General features: G+C 50.1%; 2 protein-coding genes across 7 annotated transcripts in view; one reads left to right on the forward strand and one right to left on the reverse strand.

Annotated features, from left to right (window-relative positions):
• Window positions 1–5,587, reverse strand: part of Pdzd7 (PDZ domain containing 7) — an 18,531-nt gene extending 12,944 nt beyond the window's left edge. Inside the window, 3 exon segments of the mRNA XM_037207302.1 lie at window positions 4,512–4,906; window positions 5,010–5,147; window positions 5,497–5,587. Of these exon segments, the coding sequence (XP_037063197.1) occupies window positions 4,512–4,740 (229 nt within the window). The 5' untranslated portion in view covers window positions 4,741–4,906; window positions 5,010–5,147; window positions 5,497–5,587.
• Window positions 5,588–5,704: 117 nt separating this feature from the next.
• Sfxn3 (sideroflexin 3) lies at window positions 5,705–14,228 on the forward strand. Of its 6 annotated transcripts, none has more exons than XM_028891120.2 (11): window positions 5,705–5,970; window positions 8,058–8,221; window positions 8,688–8,858; window positions 9,575–9,673; window positions 10,133–10,208; window positions 10,352–10,437; window positions 11,396–11,523; window positions 11,706–11,755; window positions 13,120–13,169; window positions 13,711–13,758; window positions 13,988–14,228. In XM_028891120.2, the coding sequence occupies exons 2-11, from the start codon at window positions 8,061–8,063 to the stop codon at window positions 14,082–14,084; spliced, it is 966 nt and encodes a 321-aa protein (XP_028746953.1). In that variant the 5' UTR covers window positions 5,705–5,970; window positions 8,058–8,060; the 3' UTR covers window positions 14,085–14,228. The 6 variants fall into 6 exon arrangements, with proteins under 6 accessions (XP_028746953.1, XP_028746954.1, XP_028746951.1 ...); XM_028891121.2 differs by having other exon boundaries at window positions 5,705–5,938; XM_028891118.2 differs by having other exon boundaries at window positions 5,902–5,975.
• The last annotated feature ends 9,929 nt before the right edge of the window (window positions 14,229–24,157 follow it).

Here is a 24,157-nt window from a genome sequence, read left to right on the forward strand (position 1 = left end):
CAGTGCGGGAACAGGCGAGAACAGCTCAGTTAGATTCCATGCTCTTCTCTCTCTCTCTCTCTCTCTCTCTCTGTGTGTGTGTGTGTGTGTGTGTGTGTGTGTGTGTGTGAGAGAGAGAGAGAGAGAGAGAGAGAGAGAGAGAGAGAGAGAGAGAGGTTTTCTGAATTCTTACGTCCGATCTCTGAAAATTTGCCATTCTGAGAATAATGGAAGGTTCAAGGTCCCATTGTGGGGAGTCTGGGCTCTCAGCTTGCAACAGAATCAGCTCTAACGTCAAACCGCTGTGGAGCTTGCGGTAGAAGTCGCTAGATGCTCAGAGTCACTTAAGGGCAGAACCAAGCTCGCACAGGAGTCAGGCAGGGACAGATTTTCTTCTTTGGGACAGAGAGCAAGGCTTCCCATCTGGAGGCGTGAAGGCTGAAGCTGGTAAGTCTGCCCGGGACCTTACGGAAGAACTGCTGGGACATCTGCTGTAGACTCCGATTCTGGGGGAGAGCTCTAGGGCTCCATGGCTACCTGAGGACAGACCCTCTAATTCGGCATGCTGCAGTGTCTCCCTAGAGCCCAGAGCAGGGCCCAGGGAAGGGGCAGAGGGCGTGGTTCCATAGAGAAATGAGACCGGAGAGATTTGGGCAGTGAAAAGAGAGCAGGTCATGTGGGAGCTCAGAGGTCAACGACCTTCAGGATGACCGCTGGGTGAAATTGACAGGAGTGCCAGGCAGGCTGCTACCAGGTGAACGAACAGGAGATTCACTTTTCCTTCCGGCAACGTTTACCCCAGAGCTATTTGAGAGAAAGAACACACACACACACACACACACACACACACACAGACACAGGCACTCACACACAGACACACGCACACGCACATACATGCACATACACACACACACACACACACACACACACACACACACACACACACACACACACTCTGGACCTCAGGAAGAGCTGGCAGTGCTCTTAACCTCTGAGCCTTAACCTCTGAGCCATCTCTCCAGGCCCTGTTCTGACATGTTTTTTGTGCCTCATATGCGCTAGAAACTGTCTCCTCCTGTAATAATCTCACTTTGGCTTGGGGCGGGGGTGGGGTCGGGGGTTGGGGTCGGGGGTGGGGGTGGGGTGGGCGGGGCTCAGCTCCTTATCCTCATCCCCTCCCATCTTAGACATCACTTTCTCGGAGTGGCATGGTGGACCAGGGCATGGTGTCCGAGTGGCAGTCACCGCATCACTGGAAAACTGTTAAAATGAGAATGCTGAGGGCGTCCTGGCTGACTCGTAGCCCTGAGGGTGAGGAGCTTGGGGCCTTGTGTATTAGGCGAGTCCTCTGCCACACTGAGCTACATTCCCAGGCCGTGTTGTTTTGAGACATAGTTCCGCTATGTCGGCCACGTTGACCTTGAAGAGACCACTGCAAGTGCTGGGGCTGTGAGTAGGCACCACCAGGTCTAGTTCTAATTTCTGTTTGTTTGGGGTTTTGTTTTCAATTTAAGAGCTAGGCACGGTAGCCCACACATAAAATCTTATCACCTACAAGACCGAAGCCTGTGGATGGGGAATTCAAGGTCAGCTCTAGTGAAACTCTGTCTCCAAAGCAAGCAAGCCAGTGTAGCTTTCCAGGGCTGTAAGCCCAATACACTGAAGCTGAGGCAGGATTGTCACAGGTTTGAGGCGGGTCCCGCTACATGCCAGCCAATACTATACGGTGAGAATCTATCTTTAAAAGAAACAACAGCAAGGAGGCTGGAGAGATAGCTCGGCGGTTAAGATGGCTGCTCATCCAGAGGTTCTGAGTTCAATTCCCAGCACCCACATGGTGGCTCACAACCATCTATAGTGAGATCTCACATAAAGACGTACATGCAGATAGAGCACTCATATGCAACAAATAAGACAAGATAAAAAAGAAAAGAAAAGAAACAACGGAGAAGTCCTGAATGTCTCTAATCTGAGGACTTGGATCCCTTCATATCTTTCTTTCTGTCTCTGTCTCTCTCTCCCTCCCTCCCTCCCTCTCCCTTTCCCTTCCCCCTTCCTTCTCTTTCCCTCCCTCCCCATCTTTTTTTGACTGTGATGCTGGGGATCATGCACATGCTTGGCAAGTGTTACACCACTGTCCAGACCAAATCTATCCTTTTTTTTGGGGGGGGGGGTTTGGACAGGGCTTCTCTGTGTAGACCTGGCTGTCCTAGAACTAGCTCTGTAGATCAGGCTGACCTGGAACTCATAGAGATCCACCTGCCTCTGCCTCTTGAGTGCTGGGATTAAAGGTGTGTACTATCATTGCCCTGCCTATAATTCTTTTTTTTTTTTTTTTTTTTTTTCTTTAGATATTTATTTATGGCTGGCTGGCTGGTGGTGGTGGTGGTGGTGGTGGTGGTGGTGGTGGTGCATGCCTTTAATCCCAGTGCTCAGGAGGCTGAGGCAAGAGATCTCTGAGTTCAAGCCCAACCTGGTCTACAGAGTGAGTTCCAGGACAGTCAGAACTACCCAGGGAAACTCTTCCTCAAAAAACCAACCCCCCCCCCAAACAAACAAAACAAAACAAAAGATATTTAATTATGTATTTTATGTATATGAGTGCTCCTTCTGCATACTGACAGAAGAGGGGATCTGATCCCATTACAGATGGTTGTGAGTTACCATCTGGGTGCTGGAGATTGAACTCAGGTCCTCTGGAAGAGCAGCCGGTACTCCGAACTGCTGAGCCATCTCTCCAGCCCTGTTCCCAAATCAATCTTTTTAAAAATTACATTTATTTATTTACTGTGTGTGTATGCACCCACACATGTGTATGTCATGGCACATGTGTGGAAATCAGAGGACTACTTTCAAGAGTCAGTTCTTTAGTACAATGTGGTCCTGGGGATTAAACTCAGGTCATTAGGCTTGGAACTTGCTTTGGAGACCAGGCTGGCCTCGAACTCACAGAGATCCGCCTGGCTCTGCCTCCCCAGTGCTGGGATTAAAGGCGTGCGCCACCACCGCCCGGCATGACCCTTTCTAACCAGCGCTTTCTTCTCTCCTAGTTTGTTCATTCATTTTTTCATTCATTAGCTCATCTGTTTATTTATCCAGAAATGCTTATCAGATGCTATGCACTATGCAACATACTAGGGATGTATGGGTGGGAAAGAACAGCAAAGTCCCATGATTAAGCTTGCAGACTCCTGAAAGACGGTAAATAATGCACAGATAAGACACAGGCTAGAAAAACTCTGAAGGAAAAATCATGGTGACCAGTAGACATAAGAATGTTCCTAAAACTTCAGAGCAGGCCAGAATTGCCTGGGAGAGCTTGCTGGAAGACAGATTTGGCGGGGTGGGGGTTTGGGGGGTGTCACTGATGAGATGGCCCAGTAAGTAAGGACACTGAGCTACACAGAGAAACCCTCTCGGGTGATTTCTGCTTCTTGGTCAGAGTGGCAATAGTGACCTCAGCAGTGCCTTGCTGCTTGTCTGAGGGCGGGGCCTGCCGTGCTCAATGCGCGTGCCAGCCATATCCTGGGCAGCTCACCCCACCCCTGCCCAGCTGACTTTGGAAGGGGACAGAGGCTCCTAGTTGGATCAGAGGAAACACCAGGCCTGAAAGTTCACTCTGGGATGCAGCCAGGGGGACTGTGCCGGCTAAGAAAGAGGAGAAGAGTTGGAGATATTTATCTGGTCCTGTCCATAGAGAGCCGGGGCCCGCAGGGCTCGCTCCCCTCCTGGCTCTCAAGGCTCTGTCTTGCTCACAAGCTCTTGCCGCCTCACATCTGTCACTGTAGTCCAAGCGCTTGTCCCATCATGCTTCATGCTTTTCATCTCTGACTTTTGAGGGGGTAGCTGCTACCCCACCAGCTGTTCTTGTCGCTGCGTCTCTGCGTTGGACTACGCTGCACAGTCCTGAAAGCTGAAGCCTGGGCTTCATCTCTCTAGGTCCCCTGCAAGAGCTAAGCAGGGTGGACACAGAATTGGTGTGCGATGGCCCAGGGCCAGGCAGCCATACACAGCCATTCTCTCCTAAGGACCCAGCTCTGGGCCACACTCCCTGACAACTCCCTGTTGGTCCCCCCTCCCTTTTTCTGAACATACGCTGCTGTGTCTTCACGCCCCTCCCCCATGCCCTGAAGCCTGGACACCGACTCTCCATAGTCCAGCACCGAGCTGCTCACACAACTGATTGGTTGGTAGAAGATCTCCTCCATCCTGCTCCACTCCCTAAGGTACATACACATGAGTCAGGAGAAAGTCGGAGTTCAAAGGATGCAGAGCCTGACTCAGCACCCTGCCTTGTGAATTCCTGGGGCTAACATATGTCTTTTCCTTACACAATGGTTTCATCTCCCACCTCTGATCCTGAAGCCTTGGCTGGAGGAGAGGCAAGGGGAGATGAAAGATGATCCCCTTCCCTAAGACTGCATCTCTTGAATTCCCCTAACCGTACTCGTCTAACCAACCTTCATCCGAATTGGCGCTGCCGGATGTCCTCAGTAATCCCCACCTAAGCTACTCTTGGGCCCCACACCCACCTTCAATGGGGGAGTTGATGAGGATGACTCGGCCCATGGGGGATGAGGCTCGGATTCCGCGGGGCGGGCCATTCAGCAGGCGCTGCTGCTGCTTCCTCAGCAAGTATCGTGTTGCTGTGGAGCCTGGGTCGCTGCCCAGGTGGCCTCGGGAAGAGAGGGAGCTCAGAGAACCAGAGCTGAGCTCTCCTAGACCCAATGGGTCAAAGCCCACTGTGAAACCACGTGCCATGGTGGCGAGGCTCGGGCAGTGCCCTACAGGTCCGGACGGAGTCTGCTTGTCCTCCAGAGGTTGGCTGTTGGCGTTCCAGGCTCCATGTTCTCTGTCGGGCTGGAGTCTCAGTGAGGCAGATGGAAGCCCTCAGTCTCAAGGCGTCTTCGAAGTGTGGGTTCCAAATCTGCGTAGGAAGAACAGGGTTTGGGGGTGCTGTTCTATTGCCCAGCGCTCCACACTTGCCCGTGCCTTGAGCATCCTGCCTTCTCATTTCTTGGGACCCTCACCTCTCCCATCCTGGGGCCAGAGGAAATCTGCCCAGTTCAGAACCATCTTGGATTTAGGGAGCTTTTCCTATGAGGCCATTGGGGAGCACTCTTTCACCCTTCACTGTTGTCCAGAGAGTGGAGACAGCATTACAGCAACTTTAAAAAGAGCGAGAAAAAATGGGTGTCAGGACAGTTTACTGCAGCATCTTTCCTGTGTGTGTGTATGTGGGTAGGGGTTAGCCTCTAGAGCTGGACTTCAGGACCTAGGACAGCTGCAGCCCAGCTTGCCCCCACCGCCACCCCCAAGGGACCGCCAGGCTCCAGGCTGCGGCGGCGGATCTAAAGCTGCTGCAAGACCCTATTCCCTGACGGCGCGAGAGAGAGCCCCACAATCGCTAGTGCAAAACCAAGGGCCACGTCCTCTGGAGCATCTCTGTGACCCCAAAAACAGATTCCCCCTGTGGGCCCTCCTGCCCCCGCTACCTCTAGGACTCGGTCCCCTCACCTGGTCGCTTGCGCAGCCGCCCGCTTTGCCCGCCCGCGAGCGCGAGATACTGAACCAACTAAGGACCCCGCCCACGCTCGGTGCGGCTGCGGGAATAAGGCTCGCCCCCACGGTCCTGGGATCCCATTGGCTGCTGAGACCGCCAGTCATTCTTTTCTGGTACCTGTGGTAGCGGTCCGGATTGTAGCTAGTCACCTGCCTGGTACCTCTGGGCTCTGCCCGCTGCAATTCTGAAACCCACCGGTCGTTGGAACCTAGGGCAGCTCTGGAGCCCCGCACTGGCGACTAGAATCCTGTCTTCTCCAGGCTACCCTACCTTCCTGGGCTCGTGAAATTGCCACTCCTTTCGTAGTCGCTCCTGAGGTCTGCCTGTGGGAGAATGTCACAAGCAAAAGAGCCGAATGTGGACCTGAGATGAGCAAGAACGAAAGCTGGAGCCTGGGTGTGCAGCGGCCGTGCTCTGGGTGCTAATGGGTGAGGTGTGTGTGTGTGTGTGTGTGTGTGTGTGTGTGTGTGTGTGTGTGTGTGTGTGTGTATGTATGTAATGCCTTCACATCCTCAGTCGAAAAAGTGTTTCTCTAGGCACTCTGTTCTGGAAAGTCAGCAAGACAGAGCAGCTGATCTCAGCACACTAGAAGGAGAGGAATCTTTCTGATGCTCAAGCTTGGATGCAGGGAGAGATCACGGGAGACTTTGACCGTGCACATCCCGGGGACTGGAGCTTCAGTGTTGGGGGCGTAAGGAAACTGCTAGCACAACGGAGCTGGGGGTTGGGTGGCAAAGAGGGGTGGGGACGCAGGAGCGCAGGCACCACAGGAATGTAGCTGGGAAGGGATGTGATGGTGAGGATCTGCGAGAGGAGCCCATAGGTCCTGAAATAGCAGACCAGGGGGCCAAGCAGGCAGAGGCCCATTGCCAAGGCAGCCATCAAGTAAACAAGCAGTAACCCGAGCCCCTCCGGGCGGCGCACCGCCAGAGGCCCGCCCTCCACGCCGCTCACCCGCGCCCAGTGCACCTAGATCGGGTGCTGCTGGGTCGGGTGCCTCCCGAGGCAAGCCAAGGGACTGCAAGTGAAGGAGGCGAGTGGGGCGGCTCCCCCCCTCCTCTCTTTCGTTGGGAAGGCAGCCAGAACTGCTTCCCACGACTGGGTCGGGTCTGGTCTCAACGGCCTGGCCTGGGGGAGTCCCTCCATGTGACATCCACGGCCCGGAATTCTGCCAAGCAGGGGGCGGATTGGGCGAACGAGCCTAGGGAGCCCCCGCCCTTCCGTGCAGCTCAGCGTCACGCGTGACGTCCCGGTGATGGCTGGGAGGAAAGCAAGAGAGCAGTGAGGAAGGCGGGTCTGAGAGCAGCGAGAGGCTGAAAACCCCGGAAAGCGTGAGTGCTTGCTGCCTTGGGAAGCTTCAGAGTGTGGGGGTGAGGGCCTAGGGTCAGAGGAGGAGGCTTGCCTTGAAAGGAGCTCTCTGTCTGGTGGGGATTCCACAATGCAAGGTCTGCTAGGACCTGCAGGGCACAAGGAAGGGTTGGTTGGGTGAGGCTATGTGTAGGCATACTTTAAAAAATCTGCACCTGGTAGATATTGCTCGTGTGTGTGTGTGTGTGTGTGTGTGTGTGTGTGTGTGTGTGTGTGTGTGTGTAACGGTATTCTGGCTGGTTGGCTAATGTATACAGTGTGGGTCTAACTTGTTTGTGTGCCAAGGAGGGAGTGCATGTCTTTGTGTGCGGGTATGTGAGAGTCGGGTAGGGGCGTTGTCTGCGGTGGGGGAGGAAGTGGAGTTGGAGGGATTAGTCATTCTGCAGGATTTTTGCCTAGCACGGCCAGATGGCTGCTTCTGACATTCCTTTTTGTGCTGAGTGGAGGGGCAGCCACTTAATTTTGCCCTTTCCTGAGGTAGATGGCGCAGGGGGAGTTGCATGGGTATCTGTGTCAGCCCTGTGCAACCAGGGACCAGGGAGAGTCCCGGGTTATTGCAGGAGTTGAAGCAGATGGGTTTGAAGGGGATGTGTGCATGCTCTCATACTCACAAATGGCTGCCACTCTAGGGCTCTGAGACCTGGTACTGATCGGCCCTCGGGTGGCTAGTGATCCTGGTCTCCTCCAATCAGGGCCTTGCATGTGGGATGCCATCTTCCCAAACAGCCTTGGAAGTTTTCTTATCTAGGTTTCAGAGCAGCTGGGGCCTGAGGCTGGAATGGGCTTGGCTGTGTTATCCATGTTCTACGCTCCTACAGCCCTAGCTCAAGATAGCTGCCCGGATTAGTTGCTGCCATTGAACCAACCACACACATGTAAATCCTCACCATGTAAAATCTGCACCAGGCCCGAGCATGAGGAAAGCTATATATACTCCTGGTTCTGGTCTTCCCTCCCCCTCCTCTGTAGCTATGGGTCCCTGGCTAAAACACTCCTTGGGAAACAACTCCTCCCCCACCTGCACCTATCTGGAGTCACCTTGAGCTCTTGCAAGGACTGGTCACAGTTTCTGGAAGCAGGGCAGAGGCACCAAAGTTTACCCCGAGTGAAGTCCTTGGCACTGATCCTCGTTCTTGTCACCTTGCAGAAGATGGGTGACTTGCCCTTAGATATCAACATCCAGGAACCTCGATGGGACCAGAGCACATTCCTAGGCAGAGCCCGGCACTTCTTCACCGTTACTGACCCTCGAAATCTGCTGCTGTCCGGGGACCAGCTGGAAGCTTCCCGCAGCATTGTGCAGAATTACAGGTGAGCCCGCCTCACACCAGATAACAGTGACACAGCACTTAGCCCAAAGGATTTTAGGATGGGTTGAGGAGACAGCGTTGGATTATGGGTAGGCAGCCTCTCTGCAGTTCACAGGTCCCCTTTAATGACAGAGGGGCCCGAAGGAGAGTTCCAAGCAGACAGACAGGCAATAACCCTCTTCTCTGGAGGTTTAACTCTTGCAACGCCCCCAGTTATTTCAGACCCTTTGAAAACCACCATCACCATAACCCTGAAGAAAATGTGGGACCACAAAAGATGTAGAAAGAGCAAAGTACACATATGAGAGGCGTTTGGCCTCCTCTGTGGACAAGGAGCTCCTTTACTCTGGGGTTGAGTGTCAAAGTTCCTGGTCCATTGCCCAGAGTTCCCCGAGGCAAGTAGCAGAGACAGGAAGGGCAGGTCTGACCCCTACAGCAGCCTGCTGGTTCCTTGCCAATTTCTACAGGGCTGGTGTGGCAATCCCGGGGCTCACTGAGGACCAGCTATGGAGAGCCAAGTATGTGTACGACTCTGCATTCCATCCGGACACAGGGGAGAAGGTGGTCTTGATTGGCCGCATGTCTGCCCAGGTGCCCATGAACATGACCATTACTGGGTGCATGCTCACCTTCTACAGGTAAGTCTCATCCCATGTCCTCGTCCTGAGTGTTGTGTCCCAGAACACAGCTGGGTGACTAGAAGTCATTTTCTGCACCCTTTTGGGTAAAGAACAGTGTGTGTGTGTGGTGTGTGTGTGTGTGTGTGTGTGTGTGTGTGTGTGTGTGTGTAAGAATTCTTTCCATTTCTCAGAACTTCGTCTCCATTTGTATAAGGTGTACCTGTGAGGGTGACAAGGGCAAGTTCTGGGACCATCAGTTAAGTCCCTCTTGAGGAGTTAAGGAACTCTGAGGGTTTCAATGTTAGGTTTTGGGGAGGCTGGAGAGATGGCTCAATGGTTAAGATCATTGGCTGGTTGTCCAGAGTACCTGGGTTCAAATCCCAGCACTCACATGGCCGCTCACAACTTTCTGTAACTCAAGTTCCAGTGGGTCGGACTTCCTCACGCACACATGTGGATTAAACACCAGTGTACATAAAAAGTAAAAACAGCCAGGTGGTGGTGGCGCACACCTTTAATCCCAGCACTTGGGAGGCAGAGCCAGGCGGATCTCTGTGAGTTCGAGGCCAGCCTGGTCTATAGAGTGAGTTCCAGGAAAGGTACAAAGCTACACAGAGAAACCCTGTCTCAAAAAAGCCATAAAAAAAAGTAAAAACATAATTCAATATTGGGGGTTCAAGAATTGGGGATACTGTGGAGGGACAGATATAAGTAGTCTATCTTTGCACCCCCAGGAAGACTCCGACTGTGGTGTTCTGGCAGTGGGTGAACCAGTCCTTCAACGCTATTGTGAATTATTCCAATCGCAGTGGGGACGCTCCTATCACCGTGCGGTAAGAATCCCCCTTCCCAGCTGTTCCTGGTCTTGTGGACCCCTGTGCCAGGGCTCAGATCTCCTTTCAGCTACATGTTTGACTGACTACTACCACCTGAGGGTGCTCAGTCTGTTTGTATCTGTTTTGGAGGACCCACTCTAGATGGCTCAGTGGTTAAGAGCACACTGGCTGCTCTTCCAGAGGTCCTGAGTTCAATTCCCAGCAACCACATGGTGGTTCACAACCATCTATATTGGGATCTGATGCCCTCTTCTGGCCTGTAGGTGTACATGCAAGTAGAGCGCTCCTATACATAAATAAATAAATCTTTCATATAAGTTTACACTGGAGTAGGGGCGGGGCTTTCAATGAGGCTATCCTCTGACACCCCCTGCATAAGGAAACACGTAATGTCCTTAAAGGAAATGCATGCTGGGCTCTTCATCTCCCTCTGTGATCTGGCCTTTTCCTCCACAGGCAGTTGGGAACAGCCTACGTGAGTGCCACCACTGGAGCTGTGGCCACCGCTCTGGGACTCAAATCTCTCACCAAGGTAAAGTCTCCTTACCACTCCTGGCCTCTTGTGAATCCTTTACCCATTTTCTTCTTCCTTGTCACCCTCTCAAGAAGCTCCCCACCTGAACTCCTCCCCGCCGCGGCCCTCAGAGCCCCTGAACACCGCCTTTCCTCCCCCAGCACCTGCCCCCACTGGTCGGCCGATTTGTACCTTTTGCAGCTGTGGCCGCTGCCAACTGCATCAACATCCCCCTGATGAGGCAGAGGTGAGTGGTCCGGGCTCCTGGCACAGGGATGTCCAGCCACCCTCCACCTCTGCAGACCAGCCGGGTACAGGGCGAGTCCTCTCCATCACTGATGCGAGCTGCTGGCCCTGGCTTATACTGACCCCCGTGTCCAGGACAACCAGGTCCCACTGTGTGAGAACTTGCCCCGAGGTGTGGCAAGACTGACGGGTGCAGGCAGATCCATGGTTCCACGGAGGGCGCTTCACTGGGAACCTGCTGATAGGGGCGAGGGGCTGGGCAGCAGCAGGATGAGATCCTCACGACTTGGGTGAGAAAGAGTGGTTGGTATATGATAGCCAGGATGAAGGTGAATTCCAATAAGCAAAAGTGTGCTCTGGTGTGTTTTGTACCACCATCAAGAAAATCACATTTCTGGCAGTGGTGGCACCAGAGTCTTAGTCATAAAGTCCCCATTTTTTTTTTTTTTTTTATTTTATTTTATTTTATTTTATTTTATTTTTTTTTTGAGATAGGGTTTCTCTATGCAGTTCTGGAATTCACAATGTAGACCAGGCTGGCCTTGAACTCACAGAGATCTGCCTGCTTTGCCTTCTGAGTGCTGGGATTAAATGCTTGGCTCAAATAATAGTCTAAATAATTTTGTTTGTTTATACTAATCTGGAATGCTCTGAGGAGAAAACTCACCTGGGCTACTCGGGCGTTTAAGGTAGTTATGACTCAAGATAGCTGTCCCTGTCATGCTGGGTCCCAACACTCTGGAAATCACCCTATACCCAGGTTCCTCTCTAGACTCATCTTCTTCATCCCACACCGAGTGACCAACCTGGCTGGGAAGGGCTAACACAGCACCTGTCTGCTTTTCTCTGGCTCCACCCTACACCTGGGAGCTGTTCAGAACTGGCCTTTGAGTGGGGAAGGTGAGGGCCTCCAGAGATCTGCTGCCTAGAATCTGACCCAAGCCTCTTTCTCTTCTTAGGGAGCTGCAGGTGGGCATCCCGGTGACCGATGAGGCGGGTCAGAGGCTTGGCCACTCCGTGACTGCGGCCAAACAGGGAATCTTCCAGGTGGTGATATCAAGAATCGGCATGGCGATTCCTGCCATGGGTGAGGCGGCGCTGGCTGGCGGAGCTCGGGAGGCTGGGAGAGAAGAGGGCACGAGGTTCTCAGGGGCTTTTGACAACTCAGAGCCAGCAAGTCTGGGAAGAATGGGAGAAGCAAGGAGGGAGGTCTTCCCTCGGGTTCCTGGAGTTCTCCATTAACTTTCTCACTGCCCTGCTCTCCCCCAGCCATTCCCCCAGTGATCATGAACACTCTGGAGAAGAAAGCCTTCCTGAAGGTAAGGACCCCACCTCTTACCTGTTCTGGCCAGAGACGACTGTCAATGCATGATTGATTGCATATTCATGCATGCCACTAACTGTGTCTCCCACTAAGAGGCACACATACATGGGTGATGTTTTGTTTGTGTTCTGACAAATAAAGCTTGCTTGGAGTCAGAGGGCGGAGCTATCCACTAGTTAACCATAGAGGTCTGGAGGACTGTGGAGAGAGAGGGACAGGAAGTGGCAAGGCCGGGCTGAGACAGGATCTCAGCCCTTTTGGACTAGAGGAATAGAAGAGGAAGGAAGCAGCTGTGTCTGCTGCCCTGCATCTCTGATCTTTCAGGTTGTACCTCGATATCTAACTCCTGGTTTTTATTGATAAGATTAACTAGATTTATGCTTCACATACATACTCATGAGTACACAGACAAGATAAGGAATACAGACTCCAGCTCACCACCAATCATTTACTCACAAACGTTGTTAAGTACCGACTGTACACCAGACACATTAAACAGAACAAAGATGGTTGGAGACCCTGTCCCCATGAGGCAGTCTAGTACAGAAACCAACAAACAAAGGAACAAGCAATAGGGCTGGACATGGTGGCACACGCCTTTAATCCCAGCACTCGGGAGGCAGAGCCAGGGGATCTCTGTGAGTTCGAGGCCAGCCTGGGCTACCAAGTGAGTTCCAGGAAAGGCACAAAGCTACACAGAGAGACCCTGTCTCAAAAAAAAAAAAACAAAACAAAAAACAAACAAACAAAAAAACCACCAACAAAACAAAACAGAAAACCCATACACACATCATCGTAGTTATGAAATGTGCTTTGTAGGAAACCAGTGGGGCCTTATACTTGGGACTATCTGGGGAACGGTTTAGGCAAGGATAGGCCTTAGAAGATCCAAAGAACAAGGAGAGTCTGGCAAAGAGCGTTTCAGGGAGAGGGAACAGCTTGTGTCAAGGCCCTGAGACAGGGATGGGCTGGCACATTTGAAGACCAGAACAGTGTTTGCTGTGGCTGAAGTGGATGGAGGAAGGTATGGAGAGGGACATACTTATGCCCCTGGGGATGACTGGAAGTGAGTGGAGACTCAGGGGAGGCTTCCTGAAGAAAGTGTGATAAAAGAAAGACAGGGTTAGAGAGTGCCATGGGAACCAATTCTGAGAGGCGAGAAGTACGACAGGATAGGCAGCAGGTCTGGCTGGGGCAGGGGTTGCCATGTGCAGGTGCCAGCCTGTTGTGGCTGGGAGAAACACCCAGATGTCCAAGGGCTCAGAGGTAGGGTTGACGGGTTAGAACCGCGAGGGGAAAGCTAGATGGAGGAGGAAAATGGGGACACAAGCATTCTGTTGTCTCTCTGTTTCCCCACAGCGCCGGCCCTGGTTGGGGGCGCCCCTGCAGGTGGGGCTGGTAGGCTTCTGGTAAGTGTGCCAAGCGTGCATGGGAGAGCCTTTATCATTGTGGGCATGAGAGGGCACTTATTACTGTTGAGATGCTTACATACATTGCTCAGTCATACATCCAGTTGGTATGGATACCCATACGTGTGTGTGTGTGTGTGTGTGTGTGTGTGTGTGTGTGTGTGTGTGTAGAGTCCTAGGGGTTCTTGCCTTTGAAGGTCAATAGTTTGGTTGAAGAGGTCAGTCTTTATTCACCAGAGGAAACCATGCAAATAAACTCTGGCACAATCCAGGAGGCCCGGCCCATTTTATTCCTGATTCTGGCACTTTCTGATCATAGGGCTTGGGATCAATGCTCTTGAGTCTCTTTCCTTGTCCAGAATCTAATATCAGGACTGAGTTTAATATCCTGAGTGGTCCCTTGGCTCCATTTCCCAACTTTTACAGCTGGGATAAAGCTCACAAAAATGTCTTCACTCCGGGGCTATTTCCATGAGGTGGGGTACAGGGAGGGAATGCTCAGGCCAGCTTCATAGACGTTTCCGGTGCTCTTCTTCCCTAGCCTGGTGTTTGCCACACCCCTGTGCTGTGCCCTGTTCCCCCAGAGAAGGTGAGTAATGCCCTTGGCCTAGACCAGAATCTCTACACAGGACTCCACATCTCAGGCCCTTCGTGTGTTCCTGGGAGGCCTGGTGATGTGGGAGCTGGGGGGTGACAGCGAGCCAGCCCTTCTGAAAGCATGGGAGGATTCTTCACCCGGGAGTGAGGGGAAGCTGGGCCCTGGGTCTGAGATGCTGAGCCCAGGGCGTATCCATCTAGCCTGTGCTGTTCTATTGCAGCTCCATACATGTGACCAGGCTGGAGCCGGAGCTGCAAGCTCAGATCCAAGCACAGAACCCCAGCATCGATGTGGTTTACTACAACAAGGGACTTTGAGGGGAGTCAGCCTCCGCCCCTCTCCTTACCTCCTTAGGCTGCTTCCTGGGTGCCACCTTACAATGCTACCACTTGTTTATCTTCCGGGTCAGGGGACTTGAGGTGGGGAGCAGCCACTGAGACCAGCAACCCCTCAGCCTGGGGGAGGCACCCCTATAATAAGCCTCTTCTCTCCTCTCTGGTTTCAAAGAGCGAGTCACAAAACCCGTCCCTCCCGTGCTTATGTGCGCAGACATACATGTGCAGCACATGTAAGTGTTTGTACATTTGCTCCTGGAAGCTAAGAGCAGATAGCCTCTTCTAGGATGTCTGAATATTTGGCTTCCCCCTTCATCTCCTGCCCACCTAGCAGCAAGCCAGGTCATAGGGGACACTTCCTTCCCTAAACTGTTCCTCTGCCAAGACATTTCTGATAGCACCTTACCCTTCTGGATACAGGAGAAGCCCCAGGGTCCCACAACACGGACTGAGGGCCACCAGCAAGCCAAATATAGCTTACTCCTCCAGGTTTCAAGCAGCTGGCTCCAAAACCTGGCTTAGGATCTGGGCTGGCAGAGAAAGCAGTGTTGGGATTAGGGAGTCGGGAGCTGTGCCTGCTGTGCCCATGTCCTAGAAGGTTCCATTCTTCTCTTCTCGTGAAACAAAGGGATGTCAGTAGCCTGTACTGCCCTCCACACCGCAATGTGAGTGCTTTTAGGAATAGTTTTAGGCATTCTTGGTCTATTCTGATGTCATGACTCGGATAGAAATCCAGCAACTCCGATTCTTTTCCTGATCAGAGAGCCACACAGGCAGAGCAGGCGTCCCCCTCCACACACTGCCACCACCTGGACCCACTTACAGGGGAACTGGTGTGGGATGGTGCTTAACACAGGCCTCAAGCGTTCAATCTCGAGACAGGTGATTCTGTGTTTCATTGACCCCTCTTACACAGTCGCCACGCCCCACCTCAGCTCCTTCCTTTCCACATAGCCCGTCTCTGGAAGAACCGGGGCTTCACATAATGCTAGGCAAGCGCTCTACCCCTGAGCTACATCCCCGCCCCCTCTTTCTTTTCTTCCTTTTTTTTTTTTTTTTTATTTTGTTTTTCAAGACAGGATTTCTCTGTGTAGCCCCGGCTGTCCTGGAACTCACTCTGTAGACCAGGCTGGCCTTGAACTCAGAGATGCACCTGCCTCTGCCTCCTGAGTGCTGGGATTCAGAGTGTGTGCCACCATGGCCAGCAAGCAGCCCACCTTTCTTGACAATGGCCCTGCCCTCCCTTTGCCCTTAATTTGAAGAAGCGGAGGGACCCAGACCTCAATAGATGGACCAAATGGAAGATGGGATTAAGGATGGCGTGGGTGGTGGTGACTTTAGGGTGTAGAATTAGATCGCCACTCTGAATCCATGACCTCTAGCTGAAAAGGTGAATGGGGTAGGTCAAAAGGTCCCAGTGAGGTCCACTGAGACCACGTTCCTGCTTTCACTAACCACCTTCTCCAGGGACAACAGCTGTCATGTCATGGTGTCAATAAACTGCAATCCTGCCTAGTTTTTGATCTTTTCTTGTCCCATATCCCGAGTGTCTAGGTAAGTGTCCAGGAGATTCTCCTACCTTCAGCTTCCTTTCCTTCCCCCAAACCCTTCTCTGTAGGGAGTCTCATCTCCCAGCAGAGGGCTCTCTGAGCTTACAAAATGGGTCCTCTGGCTAGCACCTAGTCCCTTGAAGATGGAAGTGTGTCTTCTTTCTTCACTGAGAGGGTTGTGCACATAGTTATTAATTCAAGCTCTTGGCTTCTTAGTTTCTTTGAGGAATTTGGCATGGGGTGGTGACCTCTGGTCTCTAGGAAAACTCCAGAGACGGGAGAGGAGGCCAACAGTTGCCTGCACCACCCAAGTGCAGCTTCCAGGGAACCAGCACATCTCTGTCCTCGTGAAAACTGGCCTGGTAGGAACCTCTTCAAAATTACCTCTTCCCATCCATCATCCAAGGTTCTTCAGTGTGTGTGTGTGTGTGTGTGTGTGTGTGTGTGTGTGTGTGTGTGTGAACAGGTCAGAGGACATGACTTTCAGGAATCAGTTCTTTCTCCACTCTTGGGTCCCAGGGATCAAACTCAGGTGCCTTGGTAGCAAGCCCCTTTATCCACTGAGCCGCCTCACTGGCCTCCTTACTTTTATAACATTTTCCTACCCTGGAGGAGATGAGGTGGCAAACTTGTGCCTGTGTGTAGCTGGGAAGAGCCATTTGCTATTGCTTTCTTTTCTGGAGCCTTAGCTTTGTTAGATAGCAAGGAAATAAACACAGATCAACCTACTTAAAATCCATAGCCGCTCCCTGCAAGGAACCAGCCCTCCATGTTCCCTTCTCAGCTTTTAATAGGTGGTTGGGTGAAATCTTTGGGGCCAGATGGTCCCACAGAAAGTGAGCCTGGGTCACTCGTCTCGGGGTGAGCAACAGTGACTTGTTTGGGAGGCATGCTAACACCAGCTTGTTCCCTGGGTCCTGCTGTGTGGTGCCAGCTGCCTTCACTCATTCGTCTTTTGATCTCTGAAACCTATGAGACGGCATATTCTACCTTTCTTAGAAAAGACATGAGTTTAGAGATACTAAGAAAGTTACACATAAGTGGTCATTCCTGTAGTCCTAGCATTTGGGAGTTTAGGCAAAAGGATAAGGATTTTTTTTCTTTTTTCTGAGACACGATACAGTCCTAGCTGGCATAGAACTAGGCTGATCTTGAACTCACAGAGATCTGTTTGCCTCTGCCTCCCAAGTGCTGGGTTTTTAAAGGCGCTCACCACCAAACCCAGCTAGGACTGATAATTAAAGGTCATCCTCAACTGCATAACAAGTTTGAGGCCATCCCGGGATACATGAGACCCTGTTTCAAATAACAAACAAAAATAGCAACAAGATGCTGGGCATGGTGGTGCACACCTTTAATCCCAGCACTTGGGAGGCAGTGGAAGGCGGACTTCTTGAGTTCAAGACCAGCCTGGTCTACAGAGCAAGTTCCAGGACAGCCTGATCTACAGAGCAAGTTCCAGGACAGCCAGGGCTATAGAAACGCTCTCTAACAGAACCAGAGAAAACTGATGGAGCAGGATTCCAGCTGAGCTGTGACTCTCAACCACTGTTTCCTTTCTCCTACCAGCTGCCAGACCTGGTCCCACTGACATTCAGGAACGCCTCCCAGGGCCCAATTTTTTACAGACCAGCAAAACCGACGGTCCACAACTATACACAAACTCTTTACTAACATCACTAAGGAACCTCATGGTTAGTCTGGGCAACTCTGTGAGGCGTTGTTTTGAAGTAATTAAAAAACGGGTATAGCCTAGTGGTGGAGTGCTTGTCTAGCATGTGTACAGCTCTAGGTTCAGTCTTCAGTACCCTATCAAAAATAAAAAGTCTTGGCCACTAAGGAGTTTCCAAACTTGAGTTTTATAGCTTGCACATAAGTAAATAACCTCATTCTTGATTAAATATGGAACTTAGATGAGCAGCTTCAATTTCATTCCACCCTGCCAATCATGCCAAGGCCTCCGTCCAAGTCCCAGAGCCCTGGGCCAATTCTAGCTTCTTTTTAGCAGTTGACCTTTGGCCTTTCAGTATTGCCCTGAAAAGAGGCCTTGAACTTTTACTGGCGAATCCATGCAAGATAAACTCATTTGGGGAGGAGGGAAGCAATCTGTGCAAGACAAAAATTAGTAAGAATGTTTTATGACAAAACTATCTGTACGCCGCAGACGAGGCCTCATCAAAGACTGGCAGGTCATCTAAGGAGGGTGTGCTTTCCTGTCTTACCCTTCTGATTTCACAGTTTCTCAAATGCTGTGGGAGTTAGCAAGAGGGCCCATCACAGGCTCTCCCGGGACAAATCCTAGCTAGGTACACTCTCCAAGCTGCCTCCTTGTGATTGCAATTTTCCTGAGAAATGATCATTCAGAGGAGGTGGGGGGTGCAGTAGAGGGGCAGTACTCTACTTCCACCAGGACCCCTGGCCGAAGGGCCAGAGCCAAAACGCCTTGTTTCTTAGGCTAGTCAGCTGCAAGCTCCGCCCTCAAGACCTATCAGTCAAAGGGAAGTCACGCCTTCTGTCCGGAAACACTATTGCCCCGATGCCGCACCTGTCACTCAAACGTTAGGCTCGGCTCCGCCCACTTCCGTTTTCCCTGGCAACGGGCTGGCTTTAGCGCCCCAGGCCACTTCCCTGTCAGAGCCGTGATCCGGCTTCCTCTCTTGCTCTTGATCCTGGAACGCTCAATCCGCCAAATCCCCTTCTTCCTCTCTAGTTTCGAAACCCTGAAGCCACACTGAGCCCGCCCTTTGACTTCCTGCCCGGAACTCCCGAGGTTTTCGAGGAATCACGCGAGGTCTCTCCGCGTCCCAAATCCTGGTTTTCCGCGGCCTGGGGTGGCTGTCGGCTCTTGATCTTTGTGGCCGCCGCCCCCGACCCTCTAAACCAACAGTACAGGGACCGTTTCCCCAGGAAGAGTGGCAATTAACCCCGCAGAGAACAGGATAGCCGCCTTCCCGCCTACAGGAAACTTCGGTACCAGACAGGTATTCAGACACCTAGCTGCATCCCCTCTGTTAATCTCGCAACAACGTGCGACCTTCAGGCCTCATAGGTAGCCAAGGATGACCTTGAGTTCCTGATCTTCCTGCCTCTACCTTCCAAATGCTGGAATTATAGGCATGTGACACCACGCAAACGAAATCCAGTGTATTTTGTGGATAAGTGAATGTGTGATCCAAAAGCACTCTTAAACTTTACCTGCATGTTGCTTCTTAGGTATGGCCACACTCACAAGAGAAACCATGGGCCCCAGCCCCGGTGATTTCAGGATGGGGCAGCACCTCTTCAGCAAGCATGTCAGAATCTTGGGGGACAATGTTCTTTGAAAAGTCCTCTGGACAACATAAAACTCATGCCTAGATAAGACAGCCAGTAAAAGGATGAATTCAGCGCTCCTTATGTTTGTCTAGAATCTGAGTGCAGGATAAGGTGGCGGTGTGCGTCATATAGGTAATCAAAGCCACAAGTGGTTCATCTGCTTCTCTGCACAAGGCAATGCCTGTCTCTGTCAGTTCCCTTGGACTAACCTCTTTCTCCCGCTGATTTTTTGGGGTTGGGCTCCAAGGCGCTTTCACTTGGAGCATCATGCTTGAAAGGAGACACTTTTACATTATTGTCCAGTTCCTAGAGTGGCCCCAGAGGAGGGCTGTGTGAATTTTGGTTTGGTAAAGGCTTGTTTTCATGGCTTGCTTTCCAGTGCACCAAGGTTCACTCAAATGGAACTTGCTGTTGTGTAATTGTGGTATAAGAGAAATCCAATATTCCTGGAAACATTGCTTTCTGACTTATCCAAATCTGCTCTGTCCTGCCACACATGCATATACCTGCTACTGATTCTCTCCCTGGGATTCTGTTCACCCTTTTATTTTTTTATTTTTTTATTTTTTTTTTTTTTGGTTTTTCGAGACAGGGTTTCTCTGTAGCTTTGGAGCCTGTCCTGGACTAGCTCTGTAGACCAGGCTGGCCTCGAACTCACAAAGATCCGCCTGCCTCTGCCTCCCGAGTGCTGGGATTAAAGGCGTGCGCCACCACCGCCCGGCCTGTTCACCCCTTTTATAAGCTTGTTTTTCTAAAAAGATGTTTTATTTTTATTAGTTGAAGATTTCGTTCAATGTGTTTTCATCCTATTCATTCCCTTCCCTACCCACCCTATTTAGTGCATCCATCATGTCCAGTTTGCGCCACCAATATATTCTTGGCTGGAGCATGTTTGACTTACGTTAAAACTTAACTGACTCCCCATCTCCCAGCAGCCATAGTTGCCAATAGCGTCTTGGCTAGGGAGGACTTTTTGCGCCCCTCTTTCTCCCCGTTGGGATTTGGTATTACTTGAGCTTGCACAGGACTTGCTGTCACAACTGTTGGGGTGGTTTTTTTGTTTTGTTTTTGTTTTTGTTTTTTGAGATAGAGTTTCTCTGTGTAGCCCTGGCTTTCCTGAAACTTGCTCTGTAGGCTGGCCTGGAACTCAGTGATCTGCCTGCTTCTGCCTCCTGAGTGCTGGGATTTACCATTGCTCTACCCTTCTTAAGTTTTTAATTTAAAAAAAAATTAAAGATGTTGTAGCTGGAAGATTTCCTGTGTCCTGCAGCTGCTCAGACCCAAATAAACATACAGAGGTTTATATTAATAATATATTTATATTTAAATATATAATATAAATAATATATTTATATTAATTGCCAACTGTATAAAATTCAATTGTGTATATGCACCATATTTTTCTTCATTCATTCATGTATTGATGGATATTTAGGCTGGTTCCAGTCTCTTGATATTGTGATCAGTACATCAGTAACCATGTATGTGCAAATATGGGTGGTAGGACTTAAGAGTTCTTTGGCACAGGGGCTCAGTGTGAATCATAAGTTGAACCCCTCACCATGGGTGTGGGAGAGCTGGCTCCACCTCTCATCTGAGGTGGGTGGTCCCAGTGGACTGGTCAGACCAACTCAGCTACCACCCAGACACACATCCTGGGCTCTGAGCTGGCACTCCCCAACATCTACCCCATCTATGACCTGCTGGAGTGTGTGAAGGGAGTGGTCCTGTGGAACCATAGCCACAGGATCTCCATGACTTGGGGCAATAGCAGGACATACAAGAGGCATTTCGGTGAGGGTCCAGTAGTGATGGTGTGCCAGAGGCCAGAGGCCTTGAACCTGACCAACAGCTCATTTCAGTGAACATGGGCAAGTAACACTGTTTGGAAAAAGGGTATGTTGCATGATACACAGCAGCTTCCAACGCCACCAAGATGAATGAAGAGGTGATGGAGAGGTGGGAAAGTCAGGGGAGTGAAGTGTTTTTTGTTTGTTTATCTTTTTTGTTTTTAATTAATATTCCTATTTATGTTTTTATTTTTATTCGTTATTTTTAGTTTTCCTTTGGGGGACACTACAAGGGTGATGGGTGGATATGGAGGTACTGGGAAATAAATGGGATTGAGGTACATGATGTGAAATTCCCAAAGAATCAATAAAAATTATGTTTTAAAAAATTCTTTGGATATATACTAGCAGTGGTATAACTTGGCTCTATGGTTGCTATATTTTCAGGGGTTTGTTTTTGTTTTTGTTTTGGAATCTCCCCAAACTGATTTTCATAGTAGCTGTACCAGTTTCAACTCCACCAGCAGTGAATAATGGTCCCTCTTTTTGCCAGATTCTTCCAGCATTTGTCATCTTTTTTTTTTTTTAGATTTTAGTGTGTGTGTGTGTGTGTGTGTGTGTGTGTGTGTGAGAGAGAGAGAGAGAGAGAGAGAGAGAGAGAGAGAGAGAGAGGAGAGAGAGTGTGTGTGTGTGTGAGACAGAGAGGGGGGAGAGTGAGCCCTCCTGTGGAACAGACCTCAAAAATGGAAAGTGGTTGGTTACCCCCATAACAATCATTCCACTTCTGCACCAGTGGTCAGGTCTTGCTCGCCAGGTCAATAGTGTAGCATGGAGGATCCGTCTCTCTTAAAAATTAACCTGCAAGGTTATTTGCTGCTGTTTTTTGCCTGAGTCAGAAAGCAGCCACTTTAACCTTTCTTCCCTGTTAAAAAAAGAATCTCTCTGTGAAAATAGGTGTTTGGGTGTGGTTTGTGCTGAATCTGGAGTCTGGGAGAGTACCCCCAGTGTGTGGGAGTCCCCTTCAAGGTCTGTACCCCAGACTTGGAATTCCTGAATGTGGCTGGCAGTCATATTAGTCAGGATCTTTTAAAGGCAAAGAACACAAACTTACATTTTGTCTTCGTGCAAGCAGAAGGTCATCTCATAGAAAGCAAGCTTGTGCTTACAGAAGCAGAAATAGCAGTTTTGTTAAAGTTGTACAAGCCCAGGCAATTATAAAATTAACCCTTAGCAGCTCTTAACATTTGAAAGTCCAATTTTGCTTTATAGTTCTCGAAAGGACAAACATTAAAAAAAAATTTTTAAGATTTATTTATTTATTTTGTACACAGAATGTATGCCTGCAGGCCAGAAGAGGGCACCAGATCTCATTACAGATGGTTGTGAGCCACCATGGTTGCTAGGAATTGAACTCAGGATCTCTGGAAGAACTCAAGGTGAGTTCGAGGCCAGCCTGGGCTACCAAGTGAGTTCCAGGAAAGGCGCAAAGCTACACAGAGAAACCCTGTCTCGAAAAACCAAAAAAATAAATAAATAAATAAATAAATAAAGTTAGCCATCAATACAGTGTTAGTCATCACATTATATCTACTCACCCCAGAGAGAGCTACAACAGAACAGACCGAAGAATGGATAGATAACACCAAAGTTCAACCTGGTGAACCATCAGTTTTATTGGGGTTACTTACAGGGATGGGGGTGAGGAATTAGCTTAAAGAATCAGAAATGACACAAAGACAGTACATCACCAAAGCCCACCCCAGCACATGTGACAGCTCACAAAGCTGGAACCTGGAGCACACTGCACAGCCTGCAGGCAGCTCAGCAGGTGCCTCAGTTGGTCTAAACCTCTTTTAGGAAGCTTGGCTGGTTTCTGCCTCCTTCAGGCAGCTGTTCTGGTTTCAGAGTCTTCTTTGTAGTTCAGCTTCCTTTCACTGACTCTCAGCTTTTATTGCTTAATATGGCAGGGAGGGGCCTAGTGAATCTGATAAGTTTCAGGAACTTCCTGAAGCTATTTTGAGTTGTTTACCTTCCTACTTAAAGAGCTTCCTGAAGGATGGAATATTTCACTCCTCTGAGGAAACTGTTACACAACAAGGATTAAGAAGGAATATATTTCAGGGCTGGAAAGATGGCTCAGTGGTTAAGAGTGCTGGCTATTTTTTCAGAGGACCAGGGTTCAGTTCCCAGCACCCACATAGCAGCTTATACTGTCTATAATTCTAGATCTGACATCCTCACACAGAAAGACATGCAGGCAAAACACCAATACAGATTACAAAAAAACAAAAACAAAAATCTTTCTTTCTTTTTCTTCCTTCCTTCCTTCCTTCCTTCCTTCCTTCCTTCCTTCCTTCCTTTCTCTCTCTCTTTTTTAGACAGGGTTTTTCTGTGTAGCACTGGCTGCCCCGGAACTCACTCTGTAGCCCAGGCTGGCCTCGAACTCACAGAGATCTGCCTGCTCTGCCTCCCAAGTGCTGGGACTAAAGGTGTGCACCACCACACCCTGCAAGAATGAATTTTAAAATATTCATTTGAGAGGCTGAGGAATGGCTTAGTGTGCCCAAGTTTGATCCCCATGTAAAAATGTCAGGTGTTGGGTGCTTGTAATTCCAGTACTAGAGAGACAGAGTAAAGGGGATGCCTGGTGCCCACGGCTCAGCCAGCCTAATTTAACTGATGAATTTCAGACCACCAAGAGCCCTGTCTCAAAGGAGGCAGATAGCATTCCTGAGGATGACCCTTGAGGTTGTCCTCAGGCCTCCATACACACGTGCATGGACATGTACACATGAGGATAAAAACATTCCTTTTTTGTTCCCAAGCTAGGTACTTTAGTATTTCAAACAGGTACAGAGTTACTCATGTATAAGAATTTAAGTTGCTCAGCCCTAAATATTTGAGGGAACTTTTAGATATTTCTGTGTTTTTTTTTTTTTTTAAAGATAGAATCTTGCTGGTTGGTCTCCAATTCCTGGGCTCAAGCTGTCCTTCTGTTTCTACCTCCCAAGGAGTTGAATCTACAGGTATGAGCCACTACATCCAGCTCCCATTAAATGCTGTGAAAAAACAAACAAAAAACAAAACAAAACAAAAAGACACACTGGAAAACTGAGTGTTCCACAACTGTAAGCTTAGAGACTTTTCCAAAATAATGGTAAGAAGGAACATTCCAGGAATGATTTTCCAGTCTCAGATCTGTGAAACCATCCAGGGTTGTCTTTGTACAAAATGCTCCATTGCTGGATTTTTTCCCCTTTGGGTGGTGCTAGCAAGGGTCTTTCTGCAAGCTAGGAAAGCGCTCTCTATCGGGCTGCACCCTCAGCCATTCACTGTATACTCATCTCCATCTGGGACATCGTACCCTTGCTTCACTGGTCCACAGTGTGATCTGAAGGTA

Source organism: Peromyscus leucopus, chromosome 1, assembly GCF_004664715.2.
Source record: "Peromyscus leucopus breed LL Stock chromosome 1, UCI_PerLeu_2.1, whole genome shotgun sequence".
Classification (NCBI taxonomy): Eukaryota; Metazoa; Chordata; class Mammalia; order Rodentia; family Cricetidae; genus Peromyscus; species Peromyscus leucopus.

Coding starts and splice junctions, on each gene's coding strand:
- Sfxn3 (XM_028891118.2), top strand. Junction 10,438..11,395: donor ATCCCCCTGATGAGGCAGAG/GTGAGTGGTCCG, acceptor TTCTCTTCTTAG/GGAGCTGCAGGTGGGCATCC. Junction 13,759..13,987: donor GCCCTGTTCCCCCAGAGAAG/GTGAGTAATGCC, acceptor GTTCTATTGCAG/CTCCATACATGTGACCAGGC.